An 18,691-nucleotide genomic window follows, 5' to 3' on the forward strand; every position below is an offset into this window, starting at 1 on the left:
ATGGAATATGGGTAATTTGTTAATAAACATGCATTTAGTTTTTTAGCTTGTTGTAACTGAAAGGGTTTAATGAAAAATAAATATATTATAAACAATAAGTGACAAAAATGACATCAGCAAGAGCATTCAAGCTACTCTCTACATTGAGGCTGGCAAACTACTGCCATCAGGCTAAATCTAGGCTATAACTGTTTTTTAGAAATAAAGTTTTATTGGACCACATACATTCTCTTTATTAGTATTGTTTATGGTTGCAGCAGAAATCATATGGCCCACAAGGCCTAAAATATTTCTGTGTGGCACAGTAATTATTTAAATATTATTATTTTCAAAGATTTATTATATAGTGTTCTGCGTGCATGTATGCCTGTACTCCAGAAGAGGGCACCAGATTTCATTATAGACGGTTATGGGCCACCATGTGGTTGCCAGGATTTGAACTCAGGACCTCTGGAAGAGCAGCCACTGCTCTTAACCTCTGAGCCATCTCTCTAGACCACTATTTAAATATTATTAAAGACACTGAACCTTGTTCCACATGTAATATTACAAGGCATGGAGGCCTTCATTTTCAGCATATAATTTATGAACCCAGAGTTCTCCACAGGACTATTGATACTTTAGCTGGGCACTTTCGATAACGGAGGAACTGGCCCATGTATATCAGCATCTGTGTTCCTTATTCACCAGGTACCAGGTTATCCTCTCAATTGCAATGACAAAAAACATCTGTAGATATACCTCTTCTGGGCAGAATTACCTCTCGATGAGGATCATATACCTGATTTGTAATTTTCCACTATCTCATATATTATGACTTTTTAAGATTTTGTTTTATTTTTTAAATATATATGCTTGTGTATACCTGAATGTGGGTTAGAGGTTGCCTATGGAGGATAGAACAGGTCATTGGACCCACTGAAGCTGTGAGCCACTTGACACGGGTACAGAGGGACCAAACCTAGGTCCTGTTGAAGAATGAGAAGCATTCTTAATCACTGAGACATCTCTCTCTAGCCCCAGTCCTATGCATCTTGAGACTGTACTTAATACTATCTGACCTCACTAATCACAAGGGATAAGACTGAGGAAAATGCATAGAATTCAAATTTCTTGTTTTTATCTTGGGATAACACATTAAGAATTTTAGGTTGCTTTTCTCTTTTATTTTATCTGAATGTCCAAGTGTCTTATTCCAGGTTACTAATGCTGTGATGAAACACCATAACCAAAGAAACTTCAGGAGGAAGGGGTTTATTGGGCTTACACTTCCATATCACTGTTCATCACTGAAAGAAGTCAGGACAGGAACTCAAACAGGGTAGGAACCTGGAGGCAGGAACTGATTGCAGAGGCCATGGAGGGGTGCTGCTTACTGGCTTACTCCTAATAGCTTTTTCAGTCTGCTTATAGAACTCAGGACTTGTATCCCAGGGGTAGATCCACCTACAGTGGGCTGAGCCCTACCCAACTAATCACTAATCAATAAAATGCCTTACAGGCTTGCCTATAGCCCCAGTCTTATTAAGGCATTTTCGTAATTGAGTTGTCCTCCTCTCAGATGATTTTTAACTTGTGTTAACTTGACATAAAACTATGAAACACAGCAAGTTCAGCTAAGAGCAAATAAATTACATTCCAAATTTTCAATTCTTCAAAGGTTTCATAGTGTTATGGTTTGGATATAAAGTGTCTCTCCCAAAAGCTCATATGTCAAAGACTTGCTTGTTGGCCAGTAAGCACTGGGAAGTAATTGAATCATAAGGGCCCTGACTGAATCAGTGGATTAATCTAGTGATGTATTAATACTTTAATGGCATTACTGGGAAGTTGTGGATACTCTTGGAGGTGGGAATATTTGGAGGAAGAAGGACACTGGAGCATGTCCTTGGAGGATAAATTTTTCCAAGTTCTTTTCTGACTCTTCCTTCTTCCCAGCAGCCATGAAGTGAACATATCTGTTCCACCACAATCCTTCTGTGTGTTCTGTTTCATACAGACTTGAAATCAATGGATCCAGCTGATCATGGATAATAACCTCTAAAAACATGAGCCAAAATGGATCCTTTCTCCTTTAAGTTATATCTCAAGGTTTGTTCACACCAATGAAAATCTACTAACCCACATATTATTCTATGACAGTTATCAGTAGATCCTTTTGAGTCCTGCTTCCACACAAACACACCATTTTTATAGAGCTTAATCAATAATTTAACTGCTGTTTCATTACTTGATCTTGTCTTGGACTACCTCTGTACCACTTGGAATTTTAGAGGCATTAACATTAATTAAAAGACTTAATATGAGATTCTCCCCTTTTTTTCCTTGGGATCTGTTGTTTGCAATAATTTCTACCACCAATGCCTTTAATAGATTGGTCATCGAGGAGAAGTAATTCATAGATAGTTTTCATGATTACTCAATGGGCTGGAGAATTAAGCTCAAAACTAAACTTCCAAGAACATAACTCAGAATCCTTCCTTAAAACAGACTTGATGAATTATTTCCAGTAATTACTACAGGAAGCTCACAGTGCCAATATCCTGCATGGAAGGAACTCAGCTGAGTAATCACCAGGAAGCTACTGTCATTGCCATGACTCTTACGGGGAGGGCATCTCATTCACAGGCTCTAGGCAGTTTTGCACAGTAACTCTGAGCAGTGATACTAGTGAATTTTTACTTTTAATTTGGCATGTTGGACTTAGTTGTATGTGTGGGCTCTTATATGGGTTATGGATTAGTGTTTAGAAATCAACCTTAAATATTTTATTGTCTGAAAACAATGTTTATTTTACTCATAAATTTGACACTGGGAGACAAGATGAAGAAGGGCTTGTCTCCTTGTGGAGTTCCTATCTCCCAGGTCTTTCTATCTCCCCCTTCTTTCATAAGATTCGCTGCACTCTGCCCAAAGTTTGGCTATGAGTCTCAGCATCTGCTTCAATACCCTGATGGGTAGAGTCTTTCAGAGGCGCCTGTCTTGTTCCTTGTCTTCCCCTACTTCTGATGTATATCTTGTTTGCCCTTTTGGGTGAGGTTTCAGCCTCTTCCCTAGGGCCCTTCTTGTTGGTTAGCTGCTTTAGGACTATAGATTTTAGTATATTTATCCTATAGTAGATCAAGAGAGCCAAAGAACCTGGGCCCAGGGAGCCTGCAAAGACCGATACTCCTACCAAGGACCATGCATGGAGAGGACCTAGACTCCCTGCTCAGAAGAATTTCATAGGCTGCTCAGTTCCCAAGTTGGTTCCCTAGTAAGTATGGTAGGGGCTATCTCTGACATGAACTCAGTGGCAGCTCTTTGATCACCTCCCCCTGTGAGTGCAGCCTTGCTATGCCAAGGAAGACGATGCAGCCAGCCATGATGAGACCTGATAGGCTAGGGTCAGATAGAAGGAGGATGTCCTCGACTAGGGAAAGGGCAGAGTGGAAGAAGAGCAAACATGAGTAGGACTGGAAAGAGATGAGAGAGGGGGCTACAGCCAGGATGCCAAGTGAATAAATTGTAATAACTAACTAACCAAATAAACAAACAAACAAATAAATAAATAAATAGAAGGGCTCTCTGTGTTTGTAATTGGCATCACTTCAATAAGACTCCTCTGTCGTCTTCTCTCTTTCTGTCTCCCTCTCTCTCTCTCTCCCTCTCATTCTTCCTCTCCCTCGCTTTTCTTGTTGATCCAGGGGACTCTATAGCCCAGGATGGCCTGAAACTCACTATATACCTTAAGCTGGCTTCAACCTTGCAGTGATCCTCCTGCCTCAGCCTTCCAAGTGCTAGAATTACAGTCATGAGGTATCACATTCTACTAGTCTATAAACTTTCTCTCTATCTGCAACATAAGTAGCATGATTACCAACTATTAATTGGCTTTGTTCATGGGAAATACCAAATTTGAGACAGATTGGAATAAATAAGAATGTGTAGATTGCTAGAGCGGTTTTGAAAGTTTGAAGCTGAAAGGATAGTTGCAATTTGCCAATAAGTTTTAATAATTTGGGGACTGGAGATATGACTGTGCAGTTAAGAGGGCTTACTGGTCTCCAATAGGACCAGACTTTGAAACCCAGCACCCACAGCAGGAAGCTTATAACTCTCTCCAGAGCATGCAATTCCTTCCTCTAGCAGCTGGGAACATCCCCAGGCATGTGCAACTGCACACGCACACATACCACATGAATAAAAGTAAAACAAATATAGTACTAAAGCTTTAAGCATTTATTTTAGAAATCGTCTGGAATTATATCTTGACCACATATTTAAATCATGGGGAAAAAGAAAGAAGCAATATCCAATAAGCTAAACAAGATCCTGAAAAACATACATTTAATGCATGGCTGCCACTGATTTTAATGTCACTAAAGAATTGGACATCAAAACACAAGAATACATTTTATAAAATTATAAACACTTAGACAAGTGTTTCTTATTTCAAAAGTAAAGTAGTAGTTCTAGATTTTAATTTTACAGCTGGAATGTGAGTCACTTTAACATTTTGTCGACAAATGGCTTGTTTCATCACTGTGAAATAAAGCAGGTGGTTCAATTCGGCAAGCATTTCTAGACCATCTATGAAATGAATGCCTGTGCTGGGTGTGGCAAGGAATAGAGAGAGAACAAGTGTACATCTGTGTTTCACTAAATGAAAGAACCAACAACCTAAGAGGTAAGACATGTGGGGCTATTATCTGAGTTTTCAAGACCATGTTGTGCTAGCAAAGAGAAAAACTGTGTTAGAGAACATGAAAAAGAAATTTGCTTTGTCTCAGGTTCTAGCTGTGTCTCCATGGTGGTAAAAAAAAAAGTAAATTCAAAACAAATACACACATCTAAATGAAGTACTGGAATGCTTGCAGAGAGTGAAGGAAAGGCATTGTTTTTCAATTCTTAGGTATTTTGAAGATATTTAGTTGGTGTCAAGTTGGTTGCAGAGTGCTCATAGACCTCTGGGGTTTAGGTGCTTGATTTCTGCTACTTTTAGAGGAAAAGCTAAAAAGAAGCTGTCATGGCTATGGCAATCCTTACTGATAGCTAAGTGAAAAAACGAATGCATTAGAATTTAAGTGTGCCTCCTCTTTATGGGACAGTGGATCAAAGGTATTTTTATTTTCCCAATGGCTGATGGAAGGATGGAGTTGGTATTCTTGTCCTAGTATTCAGTTTTGTTTACCTTTTATTCTAGAACCCTTTCACACTTTTGTCTGGAAGCTCAATCTGCCATTGTTTCTAGTCATACCATTAAGTAGCTGATAAGTACATACTTGCTTTCTCCAACCTTCAAGGAGCCAATGAGTCACAATTGTTAGCCCATTTTGATATTTATAAGTAGTATTAGTTGCTTCTCCCAGTGCTGTGGCAAAATACCAGCAAGAAGCAATTTAAGAGAGGTGTTTTTACTTTGGTTTACAGTTTGAAGGAATATTGTACACCATGACAGGGAAAGCATGGTGTCGGGAGTTAAAAGGCTGCTGATCATATTGCAAAAGCAGAGAGAAAAGAGGAAGTGGGACCAGGCTATACAACCTCAAGGTCTTTTCCCAGTTACCCATTTCTTCCAACAAGGGTCCATGTCCTAAAGTTTCTTAAAATATTCCCCCAAACTACCACCAGCTAAATAGGAGAAAATGAAAAACACGAGCCTATAGGAAGGGGATCAAAAGAATTCCTAAATGCAGACAATTAAAGCAGTGTGGGCCAAATACCTGCCTATTATTTCCATTCTTTATTGTTTACATGGAATATCCCTGGTTAATAAGGTTTACTCATAATCTAATGTATATTATTTCTGCATATTTCTCAGGGCATTGCCTACTTCCAGAAATTCATGGCTTATTCTGTCAAGGTGTGGAGGAGATTTTGAAACTCGTTTTATATATGAAAACCACTATCTCCCTATATTTTAACATTCCTTATTCTTGAATCTTTGGTCTGCTGATTAAAATCAGTATTTAACACAGTGATAAGAATCACTGTGTTCCCCTGTGCTTCAGTCATGCTGGCTCAGTCTTCACCTTAAATGTGAAATTCACACATTTCAGTAATATGGAGCTTTGGCTTATTTTATGTAGCAACCATATATTTTATCATTTAAATTACATTTTACTTTAGCTAACTAGAAGAAATTTCAATAATTCCCTTTTTATTAATTTCATTATTGGGGGTGGTACACACATGTCAGGGTACATGTGTGAAAGCCAAAGAGAGTCAGGTCTTCAAGCTTAGCAGCAAGTGCCTTAGCCCACTGAGTCATTTCATTATATATTATTTTTATGTATTGGTTTGCTGGTTACAGTACAATCAAAGACAGTAAAAACAAACTTCATTAAAATGGGTTTGTCATTGTTATGTAGGAAATGTTACATTTTTGTTAGCCTACATTAGTTCATGTTTGATTTTTTTTAAGTGTTAATCAACATGGTAACTGTGACTAATAATGGCATGATCTCTGTGGAACTTGAACACTTGAAACTGTCATTGTTTTGGCTAAATTTTCTGAGGCAAGCCTTCATCAGCTTGTATTTCATGTCAAAGAAATATATACTTATTATAAATATTGTTGTCTGTGTGCAAACATAGCATGGTTTTAATAAAATATCCTCAGAGTGAATTATTAGTTAGAATTGGATATCTATAAGGTATATACATCCAGAGGGTGCTTATGTGGTAGTTATCTAGGAAGAAGACAAGGGAGCTTGAAGGAGAGCTGATGGGGAAAATGTTGGAGGTTCCACTTTAGATGAATTATACTACTGTGGACTATAGAGTATTAGGAGTGGCAGCAACCTAGCCTGGAATGCCATTAGCATGTTAAAGCCAATTTCTCAGGCCACTTACTGTTTAAAAATGAAATGGTGATTTTGAAAATGATTTTGAAATGCTTAAAAGGGAGTTACAGAGGGTTTTATGGCTCCCCAAAATCAAATATCAATGCAGATATTCTGAAGATAATCACTAAAAGCACTAAAAACAGGTCTTTTTTGATGATAAAAGAACCACTTGCCCCAAAACCACTTAGTATATACAAAAATAAAAAGATTGAGAATAAAAGAAACAAATCATAAAGTGGTAAAGTATGAATCCCAAACCATGATTATTAGTATTCCTTTTTATCTCCAAATACATGCACACACATTGGGATTATACTATACACATTGTTGCCATCCCAGTTTTCATTTATAAACATGATTTGGGGGATTTTCTGTTTAGAAAACTCTATTAATGCCCTCAAATTTAATGGCTGTGTAGAATTCCATTCTGTGGACATAATATGAGTGAATGAGTTTCTAATCAGGCAAGTAGAAACCATTCTCTGGATTTCATCCAGGCAAGGACTGCTTCAAAGGATGTTAGCAATGTATCATAAAGTTATAAACTCTCAAGAAATTAGAGAAGGGATATTTAGTAGTTTGTAACAAACCATCCTAAACTTACTGAGGTGTTACAAACTTACTTAGAATCAATAAGTTTATCTAAGAGACAACTTTGTGGTCAGCAGTGTCAGCTGAGATCTTCTGGACAGTTCTCTGGTCTCACTTGAACTTTCTCTTGCATCTGTGCTTGGTGATACATTAGTTTTGCTGATCTTGGCTGGGCTCCCTTGCATATCTAAACCATCAGCTGGGACAAGTACCCTGGCTAGACTCTGCACACTGTTAACTCATTCTTTATAAAGCTGCTCTGTGCTTTGTGCTCATTCTCATAGGGTTCTAAAAGAGTGAACAGAAACACATGAATTTTTCTGAAAGCCTTAGCTTGGCACTCCCACAATGTCACTTTCATTGCATTCAATGATTCAAAATAAGGAACAAAGTCAGCCCAGAGTCAAAGAGAGAAAAAAATAGATTTCATGTTTATGGAAATGCCTTTTTCGTCACCATGAAAACACATCATGAAAGCAGGTGGGGGTTAAAATTTGGGAGGCAGAAGGGAATCCATAACAAGGGAGAAGAGGGGATTTAGCAGTGCAATGAGGCAGGGGATTGAATTAAAAAAAAAAGTAAGATGATATATATGTTTGAAAGCAAAGAATGAGATCCGTTATTTTGTGTGCCAACCTAAAAATATTTTAAAATGACACACAGAGAAATAATTTTCTAGTTTTGCAAACAATTGACCCCACTCTATATTGGTGAGAGAGCAGAAAGCTATACCACTCCTGTGCTGGGGCTCAGAGGGCTGCATCCAACACAGTTCTGCAAAGAGTGCAGTAGCTACTCCTCTTAGAGGCATTTCTGTCACTGAGTGGGAGCCCAGGGATCTAAAGGCTTTGCTGTTGTTAAAACTGCCATAGATGCTGTTGAGAATAAAGACTTCCCTGTAGTCTTGCTGTTGCTTCTGCTGGAAAAACCCCAGAGATGGGAGAAAAGGCTTCTCTTTCTTCCCCATTCTATAGTCTGTCTACCAGTGCTTCTCACTGGCAAATCTAACAGGAAGACAGTTGGGAAGGGAGCCAGAAAAATGTACTTTATAGGTTTCTTTATCTCTGTAATACCAAAAAGTATACCAGAAATAATAGCTGAGACCCAAGTGAGATTTGACTGTGGAATAATATCACTTTTAAAACTGATCTACTATTGCTAGATATTTAAATGGTTTCTTTAGAAATACAGTATAAATGCAAACAGTAAACACATCAAGGGAGTTTCCAAATGCAATGAACAATGACATCTCAGTTCCAAGAAATGAGTTTAAACATAGTCAGGTCCTCCTTGAGCTTAGCAAGAAATGGGTAATGGAAAAATCTACTCTGTCCCTCCACCAGAATTTGTGTTCCTCTTCAAGGTGAAAACACTGGCATTCTACCCTTTTAGGGTTCTAAATTTTCAGAGTTTACCCTGGAAACTCTATTCTCACTTCCTTTGTCTCAGAAGCCATGCTTAAAATAAAAAGAAGGTGCCTATAATAATTTTTCAAGAAGGAAAATAATTTTATTACAAATGAAGTACAACATGATTTTTTTCACAGGTGACATATCCTCCTAAAAACAGTGACTGATGAACATTAATAAAGTTCATAATTGTAATCACTGAAGTATGATTTGTATTTTTCCACTCTGACTGATACGTAAAGATTATTTATGGTATATTTCATCTTAATGGACCTTTTGCTTTAATACAGTTAAATGTATTTAATAATTAGGCCATGTATTATACATTCTACAGTATGTATATGATAAAATATACTCTACTTCCCCCCCCCCCCAAGTAGAGGGTAAGATAGGGATCTTGTATGTTTGGCTCATATCTGTAATGTCTAGTACAGCTATTCTCAATCTGTAGATCAAAGAACACTTAAGAGTCAAAAGACACTTTCATGGAGGTTGCATATCAGATATCCCGCACATCAGATATTTACATTAGGATTCATCACAGTAGCAAAATTATAGTTATGAAGTAGCAGCAAAAATAATGTTATGGTTGGGGGTCACCATAACATGAAAAACTGTATTTAAGGGTCACAGCATTAGGAAGGTTGAGAACCACTGTCCTAGTAGTTAATTGCAGATAGTACATACTTTTGTAGAATGAATAAATGTAACTAAAATCATTATTGGTGGATATTTGTTTTAAGACTGTGTCTGCTTATGTATCCCTACTTGATTCAAACTCACAATCTCCCTGTCTCAGTGTCCTGAGCACTGGGGTTATAGGCATGCGTCACAACCCTTGGCTGGCTATATTGGTTGGATTCATTTCCATTATTCCAATAATGAATTCTGCAATTAGTTTTGTTTGTTTGTTTGTTTGTTTTGGATTTTTTTTTTTCAAGACAGGATTTCTATGTGTAGCTCTGATTGTCCTCGAACTCTCTCTGTAGACCAGACTGGTCTTAAATCACAGAGATTCACCTGCTTCTGCCTCCCAAGTACTAGAATTAAAGGCATGCACCATGACTATCTGGCTTAGAATTCTTATAAATATATTTTGTACATGTGTTTACTTTTGTACCACCAGCTCATAGAAGAGTTGATGGATCAAAAATCAAAAACAAGGGCTGAAGAGATGGCTGAGCAGTTAAAGGCACTTGTTGCTCTTCCAGAGGACCCAGATTTGATTCCCAGGATATAAACGGTAGCTCACAACCATCTGTAACTCCAGTTCCAAGGGATCTAGCACCCCTTATCTCACCTCCAAGGTCACCAGTTACATACATGGTAGACATGAATATATTTGGGCAAAACACTCATATACATAAAATAAAATTTAAAAATCCCAAAAGATAAAAAAAAAAACAAAAATCCAAAACAAAACTGAAGAACTTCTCTCTCAAATTTCTTTCAAAGTGTTTAGGAAGTCCCTGGTGTGTAGGGAGGTGGCATTTCTTTCTTTCTTCTTCATCTTTTTTTTTTCTTGAAATAATATCCAGCAATTTAATCATTTTATTATTATAAAATTAAATGTATTTTTTTTCTTGTTAATTAGTTCATTTACATTTCAGTCATAGGCTCTTCCTTCTTCGCCTCCCAGTCCCACACTCCCTCCTGCATCCCCTTTCCCTGTTCTTCAGAATAGGGAGCCCCTACCCAGACACCCCAGCTCATCTATTCACATGAGAACTGACTTCATCTTCTTCCCTTGTGGCCTGGTAAGACAGACTCATCAGGGGAAAGTGATCCCAAAGCAGACAACATAGTCCATGTCAGATATATATCCCACTCCCCTAACTAGTGGGCAGACATAAAGCCTAAGATGCCCATCAGACTTATCTTCTTGGGTTCTATGCATATCCTGTACTATATGACTAAAATCAACTTGTAAGTGAGTATACGTGTGTGTGTGTGTGTGTGTGTGTGTGTGTGCATGTGTGTGTATGAGTATATATGTGTGTCTTTCTGGGTCTGTGTTACCTCACTCAGGATGATCTCTTCTAGTTTCATCTATTTTCCTGCAAACTTTTTGATATCCTTATTTTAAACAGCTGAGTAGTATTCCATTGTGTAAATGTACCACAATTTCTTTATCCAGTCTTTGGAAGGTAGCATTTCTATTTACAACCCTCTCTCCCTAGGTATCAGTAAGAGCTCCCATTATCAGTCTCTGGGTTAGAGTCCTGTTAGTGCTGTTGGCCTCTTCTGTTCGGTTTGTCTGGGTTTGAGGAAACTGAATCTTTTACATTCCTACCCCATCTTCTGACCTTCAACTGTCATTCTGATAAAATGAGGAAAGTACCTTTTGTCCCCACTTTTTATTTTTATTGTTGTTGTTAAGCAGGCTCTATTAGTTACAACCCTTTTTGTGCTTTCAGGATCTTTGTGAGTTTTTAAAATGGCGGCAGAATTGAGAAAAATGCTTCAACCTGTTCTTCCCAACAATGTTGCTACTTCCTTGGGTCCAGACCTCTGTTTTTTCAGTCAGGCTGTTATAACTGTTCTCCTGCTTCTGCTGTCTTCCTTTGCTAACTTTTCAACCTTCATATTGCTTCCTAAATTCCTTCACCAAACCATGTCGGATTAAACCATGCCACTAATGAGGTTTGCTCTACTGTGAGAGACCAAAAGATAAGCAGCGATTGTTAATATTATGTAGAGTAGGCGCGGTATAGCAGTAAGTTCCCTGAGGGGAGAGCTACCTCGCTGCATTCTTTCCCACCTTCCCGGTTCCGGGTACGTGACTCGGCTCACAATCTGCCTTCCCGCCTTCCCGGTTCTGGGTATGTGACTTAACTACAGCTTTGTTCAAACCACCCAATCAGACCCCTGTAACTATGCTTCTCGCTTCTGTAACTGCGCTTCCTGCTCCCGAGCCCTATAAAAACCCGTCACCCCAACCGAGAGGCGCGCAAGTCTTCCGAGAGACTTTGTCGCCCCGGGTACCCGTGTACTCAATAAAGCCTCTTGCTGGTTGCATCCGAACAACTGGACTTGTTGATCTTTGGGTACGGGGTCTCCCTGACGGAAGACAACCTTCGGGGGTCTTTCAACTGCTTCTAATGCCTGCACTAGATGCTAACATGGGGCATCTAACATAGGCCAAAGTCAGGTCCACTGCCACCACAGCAAAGCCAACTTTTAATTTTTTGATTTTTTTTTTTTTGCCTCCCTTGGGTCCTTTAACTACCCTTGCTACTTTTCCTAGTGAGCTTTTTGCTTTTGTTCAAGCTGCCTTCGTTCATGCTGTTTCTAGCCTGTAATGAGCTGCTTTTGCAAACCTCAAAGACCACCATTATCCCATTTATACTTCAAGGCTCATTTCAAATATCACACCCTTATTCAACCAGTTAACAATCATCTGTTGACAATTGGTTTCCCAAAGTGAGGGGAACAAGGACTATTTCTAACAGGAACTCAATGATTGGCTCTTTGGTCTCCCCACTCCCGAAGGGAGGAGCAGTCCTGTTAGGCCACAGAGGAGGGCTTTGCAGCCAGTCCTGAAGATACCTGATAAAACAGGATCAGATGAATGGAAAGGAGGTCCCCCCTATCAGTGGACTTGGAAAGGGGCACGGTGGAGATGAGGGAGGGAGGGAGGGACTGGGAGGGAATGAGGGATCGGGACACGGCTGGGATACAAAGTTAATAAAATGTAACTGATAAAAAAAATAAAAAATAAAAAGAGAGAAAAAAAAACCAATCATCTGTTGAGTCACTACTGTGTACCATTCATTTGTTCAGCAATTTTCTTGGTGTTTCTACTGTAGCCACATGCAGAGGATACAACAGTGAACAAAACAGATAAAAATGCAATCCTCTGTTAGACCTTATACTTCAGTGAGTGGAGTAGGGTGATAAAACCCACAACAGAAAAGGTTCAAGCACACAAAAATCCAGAGCCAAAACCAAAATCAAGTATGTAAACAAGAAAATGTTAGAGAACTGTTATGCCAAGAAACAGAATAGACAATGACTAGATGACTGGCTATTTTCATTTAAAATTGCCTCCCTGAGGAGGTTAAATCTGTATTGAGATTTAAATAACAAGAAGTGACTAACCATTCAGTGTGTGTGTGTGTGTGTGTGTGTGTGTGTGTGCAAGCATGCTCAGTTAGTGGGGAGAAACCATACCACTTTGTTTATGCCAAAGCAACTGAAGTACCAGGCCAATGAGAGAGCAGTACCAAATACAGTTGGAGCCAGCTCAGGTATGCTTTACAAGCTGAAGTAAAGAGTTGAAATTTGATTCCAAGGACAGTGATAGAAAAAAAAAAAGCCCTTTGAGGCTTTTAGAAGGTAAGAAAGTGACATGCTAAGGAATGTGTTTGAAGCTTATGATGAAATGGTACTTGGTCAACAGACTGAAGGGACTGTAGGAGCAGAGAGGCTTTGGGTAGTGCTCTTCTCCTTAAACTACTTGCCCAGTTTTGAGATAGCAAAAAGTACAAGTTCCCCTTACTTTTAGTTAAATGAAGGGAATTTTTATTTATCACTTTAGAAGGCCTGGAGAAACTGACCCCTTTCTGGCATCCTACACTCTTCTTTGCCTCCAGTAGGTTTTCCACCTCCTCAAACACACCCTCTCCTCAGGTGGCAGGACCTTTGGACTTGCTATGGTTTTATATTATTTCTGTATATGGTAATGTAAACACAACATAAACTTTACCACATTATCCATTCTAAAGTACAATTTCGGATAGCTTACATGAATGGAATAATTGAATCTTTGGCCTTTGTGACTGGTTTCTTTTAGCATAAAAAAATGTTTTCAAGGTTTACCCACATTGTCAAACATAATAGGTTATTTATTCCTCTTTATGTGAATAACATTCCATTGCACACATATGCTATATTTTGTTTATCCATTCCTGATCTGATGAAACACTTGGGCTATTGTGAATAGTGCTACCATGAACATACATAGGCAACTGTGTTTAAATGCCTGTTTTCAACTCTTTTTTTATATATATGTAAGGGAGAGTCATATTGTCTGTGGCTGGCAACAGAAAGCATGGCAAACTGGATGTCTTTTTAAAATATTATTTTATTTTTGATTATGTGTATGTGTGTGAGTATATGACTGTGAGTCTAGGTGACCATGGGGTCCAGAATACTATAGAGCTAGAGATGCAGTCATGAACTACCCAATGTGGGTACTGGGAACTGAACTCCCTTCCTCTGCCAGAACAGTAGGCACTCTCAACCACTTAGCCATATTTCCAGTTTCCAAACTGGATACCTTAAAGCAATAGAAATATTTTCTCTCATGGGTTCAAAGGCTAGGACCATGAGATCAAAGTGTCAGAAGAGCTTGCTTTTGCTGATAACCCTGCAATGAATCCTTCCCATCCTCCTTATAGCTTCTGTAGATGACCATTGATTCTCAATGCTCTTTGGCTAAAAGTTACATTACTCTGATGATGGCTTCTGCAGAACTGAGCAGAGTCTGATGCAATGGTTGAGGCAGCAAAGATGACAGAATGATATGAAGATGCAGTGGCCAAGCTTATCATCCCACTCCCATGGGATATCTGTAGGCTCTTTTAAGAAATCCATTTTTAGCAAAGGCAGTCTTTAAGTATTTGTGGATTAACCTAGCCAACTGTTATAATCCACATGCCAGCTGTGTTGTCTCCAACAAGACAGTGGATGATTTTTAAAAAAAGATTTATTATGTATACAATGTTCTGCCTGCATGTATGCCTGCATGCCAGAAGAGGGGATTAGATTACGTTATAGATGGTTGTGGGCCACCATGTGGTTGCTGGGAATTGAATTCAGAACCTCTGGAAGAGCAGTCAGTGCTCTCAACCTCTGAGCCATCTTTCCAGCCCCCCAGTGAAGCTTTTGTATTTAAAAAATGTATTCAACCTCTGAAATCTGTATTATTTAAATCAACTAGGAACAAATGAGGCCAGAGGGCTTAGTTAGATTTGTCTTCAGTGACAATTCCTTTTTATCTTTGTTTTTTTTTATTTGTTTTGCTCAGAGCACACTCCTTTTTAAGTTGGTTCAGTCTTTTCTATGTTTTAATTAATTTTTTATTGATTACATTTTATTCATTTTGTATCCCAGCTGTAGCTCCTCCCTCAACCCCTCCTAATCCCACCTTTCCTTCCTCTTCTCCTCCCATGCCCTTCCCCCAGTCCACTGATAGTGGTGGTCCTCCTCCCCTTCCATCTGACCCTAGCTTATCAGGTCTCATCAGGACTGGCTGCAATGTTTTCCTCTGTGCCCTGGTAGGGCTGTCTTAAGGGGCTTCTACTCTGTAAACATTCTGGCCTTCTGGCCTGTGACAAAACAAAGCTGTTGAAAAAGTAGAAGGAAAAAAGCAGGAAAGAATACAAGTTAAGTTAAGGGTCCAGAAGTTATTTGCCTTTTGCCTTTTTTTTTTTTTTTAAGCAGTGGTTCCTATCATGAAGACCAACTTGTCCTCCTTTGGGTAAGACTTTTCTGGATTTAGCAATGCAACTTGAAGATGCAAGCAAATTCCTCAGATTTGTTTTTCTTTAAAAACCCAAATCACAGATCACATTTTGTTCAGAAGGCTGGTTACAAAATATTTTAATTTACTTATTACTGACGTTACTTGAGACATGTATAAGTTTATCTGTACATTTAAATTGTTTATTTGGGGTAGAATAATCCAAGTTTTCAAGAAATTAGGCTTAATTAGATATTCCAAAATAAAGCTCCAGACTGAAATGATTAGTTAGTTTAAGCTGATGTCTTTCATCCATAAATATCGTTCAGTCTATATAAAGTCATCTAATTATCCTTGAGGAGATGTTAGGATTTTTGACTTTACAGAATCAGTTATACATGGCGAAGGTATTTTTCCACTACAAGCTTGAAGTCTTTAGAAGCCTCTCTTTGTTCCTCCAGAAAGTTGTCTGCAACCTCTAGTAGTCGGAACAATGGCTGTCCACTCTTGCGTAGCATTAGAATCGCCTGAAGAGCTTTAAAAACTCTGAGCCTTCAATTCATACAAAATAATTCAGGCTAGCTAGGACTGGGCACAGACATTCACATTTCTTTTAAGCCCTGTAGGCAGTACAAACGAGCATCAATTATTGAGAGCTGCTGCAAACTTGCCCTTTCTTTCCCTTACACTGTTAATGATTGTCCATTTTCTTGACCAGGTCTTCTTCTTTCTCATATTTGTTTCTTGTTTGTGCAATGACCTTACTGACCTGCAACCATGTATAGTGTGTTGCAGGTAATAATTATCCCAGCTACAACTGATCTTGAAAGGCTTTCTCAAGCTTTATTGACTCTATTATTTTATTCTTTCACAGAACGTATATCTAACAATGTCCACATGGAGTTAGCCTGAGGTGGTGGTGCTTTCTGCTGTACTTTCTTTGAGGAGTAAGACTACATCTCTGGTAGAATCCATACCATGTGTTTGTCTTTGAATTAGCCATGAGAAATCTAGGTAGATCGTGTATGATTTTACATTGTGATAGAATTCACATGCACAAGTTTTCACCCGGACTTGTGTCTCCATTTCTCTCGGGTAGCTATCTAGGTGTGGAATTCTTATCGGTGAGTCTACATTCACCTTTTGGAGGAAATACCAAGTTGTTTTCTTTTTTGCTTCCTTGCACAAAGGAAGTGAAATTGTCAGTGCTCGCCAGGTGAGGCAAATGATTCTCTGGTAGTTTAGAGGATTTTTGCTGTAATTGTTATCTGAACGTCTTATATGTAGGAAGAATGTAGCTGCAACTTGTGATTCAGTTTTTGTTGTTTCCAAATGTGAGGAAATCTAAAACTGTTAGTTTCAAATGGGGCCTATAAACAACTGTGAAGTAACAAGGATATGAGGGTCTCCTGGCTCCCATGTTCTTCACTCTGCTTCCAGCTGTCTCTCTGGATGTCAGTCTGTTCTAAGCACAGACAAGGTGTGCTTACTGCCAAGGACCCGATTCCTGGTAATCTAAATGCAGAAGCACGCTACACAATCCTTACGTAGCCAAGGTGCAGGCCCTGCTTCATACACCACCATCGAAATCTTAATGCTGGGATGGTCTGAGGAAAGTTGCCCTGACCTCTAGGTTTTCAGGTTCCCTCTGACCACCTACCACTACAGCCTTTACCTCAGACGGGGGTCTGTACCGGATTGCAGGCTAGGGCGGCATTCCCAGCATGCAAACAGTCGCTAGCCAGCCTGGTTCTTCAGCCCAGGCCTCAGCCGGGCACGCGCTAATGCACGCGCGCAGCCCAGCCTGAGCGCGCACGGGAAGCTCCGGAAGCACGCGCCCCCCCCAAACCCCCGCGGCCCCGCCTCCTGAGGCCCCGCCTCCTCCCCCTCCCTCGCGCCCGCCCGCTGCCCGCCGCCCGCCGCCACTGCAGCCGCCAGAGCTCTGTAGTATGGCATCGAGGAGAATGGAGACCAAACCTGTGATAACCTGTCTCAAAACCCTCCTCATCATCTACTCCTTCGTCTTCTGGGTGAGTGCCCACGCCGGGCTGCTGGCCGGGCCACGGTCCATCAGCCCGTGTTGTGATGCTCTTAGAAAGAAAGGTGGAAGGAAAACCGAAATCCCAAACCCGATTTTAGCCGGTGGATAAGGAGACAGGCGCTGGCGCTGGTGCTGGGTCGGGGCTGCGGGATGGTAGGGTGCAGGTCTGGGCTGCTCCATCTCTCGATTTTGCCCAACGAAAGCTGTAGTGGGTTGCATGGTGGCGGGGGTTGCAGATTTTTCAACCCTCCCTCTCCCTCAAAATTTTTTTTTTTTTTTTTTTTAATGCATTGAATTTTTTAAGCTCTCGGGATAGGGTCAGCCTCTGGGGAAAGTTGAGTTGCGGATTTGCCTGTTTTCTCCTCTGGACTTCTCTCCCTACCTTACCAACCAATTTTAGGTGCCTGTTGGAGCTAACCTGTGGCGGGCTGGGAGCGAGCGCAGGACATCTGGGTTTGATCCCAGATTGCGACTTAGCCCCAACGCTGCGGGGCTGTGGGAGAGTCACTGGGAGCCGGCTGCTTGCCTGGACAAGGGCGATCAGTCTCCCAAGCGCACTAATGCGGTACAGGTGCCGCCACCGCGTGGAGGCGCACGGAGAGGGTCTTACATAAGCCAGGGTATCTTTGAGCTTACTCAGCGACAGGGTCTTATGACCCCTTTTCTGGCTCCCTTCCACCTTTTATTATTTCCATCTGGGCATTGTGTTTTTCTGCGTGAACCCAATCTTTAGTGCCCAAGTGGAGGACCCCCACCACTGGTGGCTGCAGTAGCGCCCCTGTTCCCCACCTAACTGGTACTGCTACCAGTCCTCGAGCTCAATGCAGAAAGGTGACGTCAGCCCTTCAGCCCCGACCCGCGAAGGGCTGCCTGGTGCACCTCGAGAGGGATGTGCCCTTCTGTGCGCAGGAGGAGGGAAAAAAGGGGAGGAGGGGGCTCTGGGCTTCTGCCTTACCTCATCCTGTTTGGCAATTCATGGAATCAGTGCAGGGTTGACACTGCAGTGATTCATTTGCAGAGGTGGGTGGTGCCTAAAGACCATTCCAGGTTCTTTCTCTCTTCACATAGATGAGTGCCCACCTCAGTTCCCTTTTTCCACCTCAAGCCACAGCCACCCTACAAAGGAATGATACCTGTCTACCACCACCACCCCCGCCTTCCAACACTACAATCTGGGTCATTCCAGCTTCTAACGCAGTCATTTTGAAAACCTGAGGCTCTGGTAAAAAGAAAAAAGAAAAGGGGGAAAAAAAAAAGAAGAAGAACCAGTTGTTGCCTTTGGTTGTTTTATTTCTTGTCCTCCCCACCCCAATATTAACCCTGTCTTTGCTTCAGAAGTGGAGCATAGTATTAA

At 40.4% G+C, this 18,691-nt stretch overlaps 2 protein-coding genes across 2 annotated transcripts in view; one reads left to right on the top strand and one right to left on the bottom strand.

Moving 5' to 3' along the window:
• LOC132650146 (ferritin light chain-like) overlaps positions 1-18,410 on the bottom strand; it is a 68,759-nt gene extending 50,349 nt beyond the window's left edge. The window contains exon 1 of the mRNA XM_060375708.1: positions 18,293-18,410. The gene's annotated coding sequence lies outside the window, so the exon portion shown is untranslated. The remainder of the gene's footprint in view (positions 1-18,292) is intronic.
• Tspan7 (tetraspanin 7) overlaps positions 17,168-18,691 on the top strand; it is a 111,608-nt gene continuing 110,084 nt past the window's right edge. Inside the window, exon 1 of the mRNA XM_021661836.2 lies at positions 17,168-17,326. Within this exon, the coding sequence (XP_021517511.1) occupies positions 17,246-17,326 (81 nt within the window). The 5' untranslated portion in view covers positions 17,168-17,245. The remainder of the gene's footprint in view (positions 17,327-18,691) is intronic.

This window comes from Meriones unguiculatus, chromosome X (assembly GCF_030254825.1).
Source record: "Meriones unguiculatus strain TT.TT164.6M chromosome X, Bangor_MerUng_6.1, whole genome shotgun sequence".
Lineage (NCBI taxonomy): Eukaryota > Metazoa > Chordata > Mammalia > Rodentia > Muridae > Meriones > Meriones unguiculatus.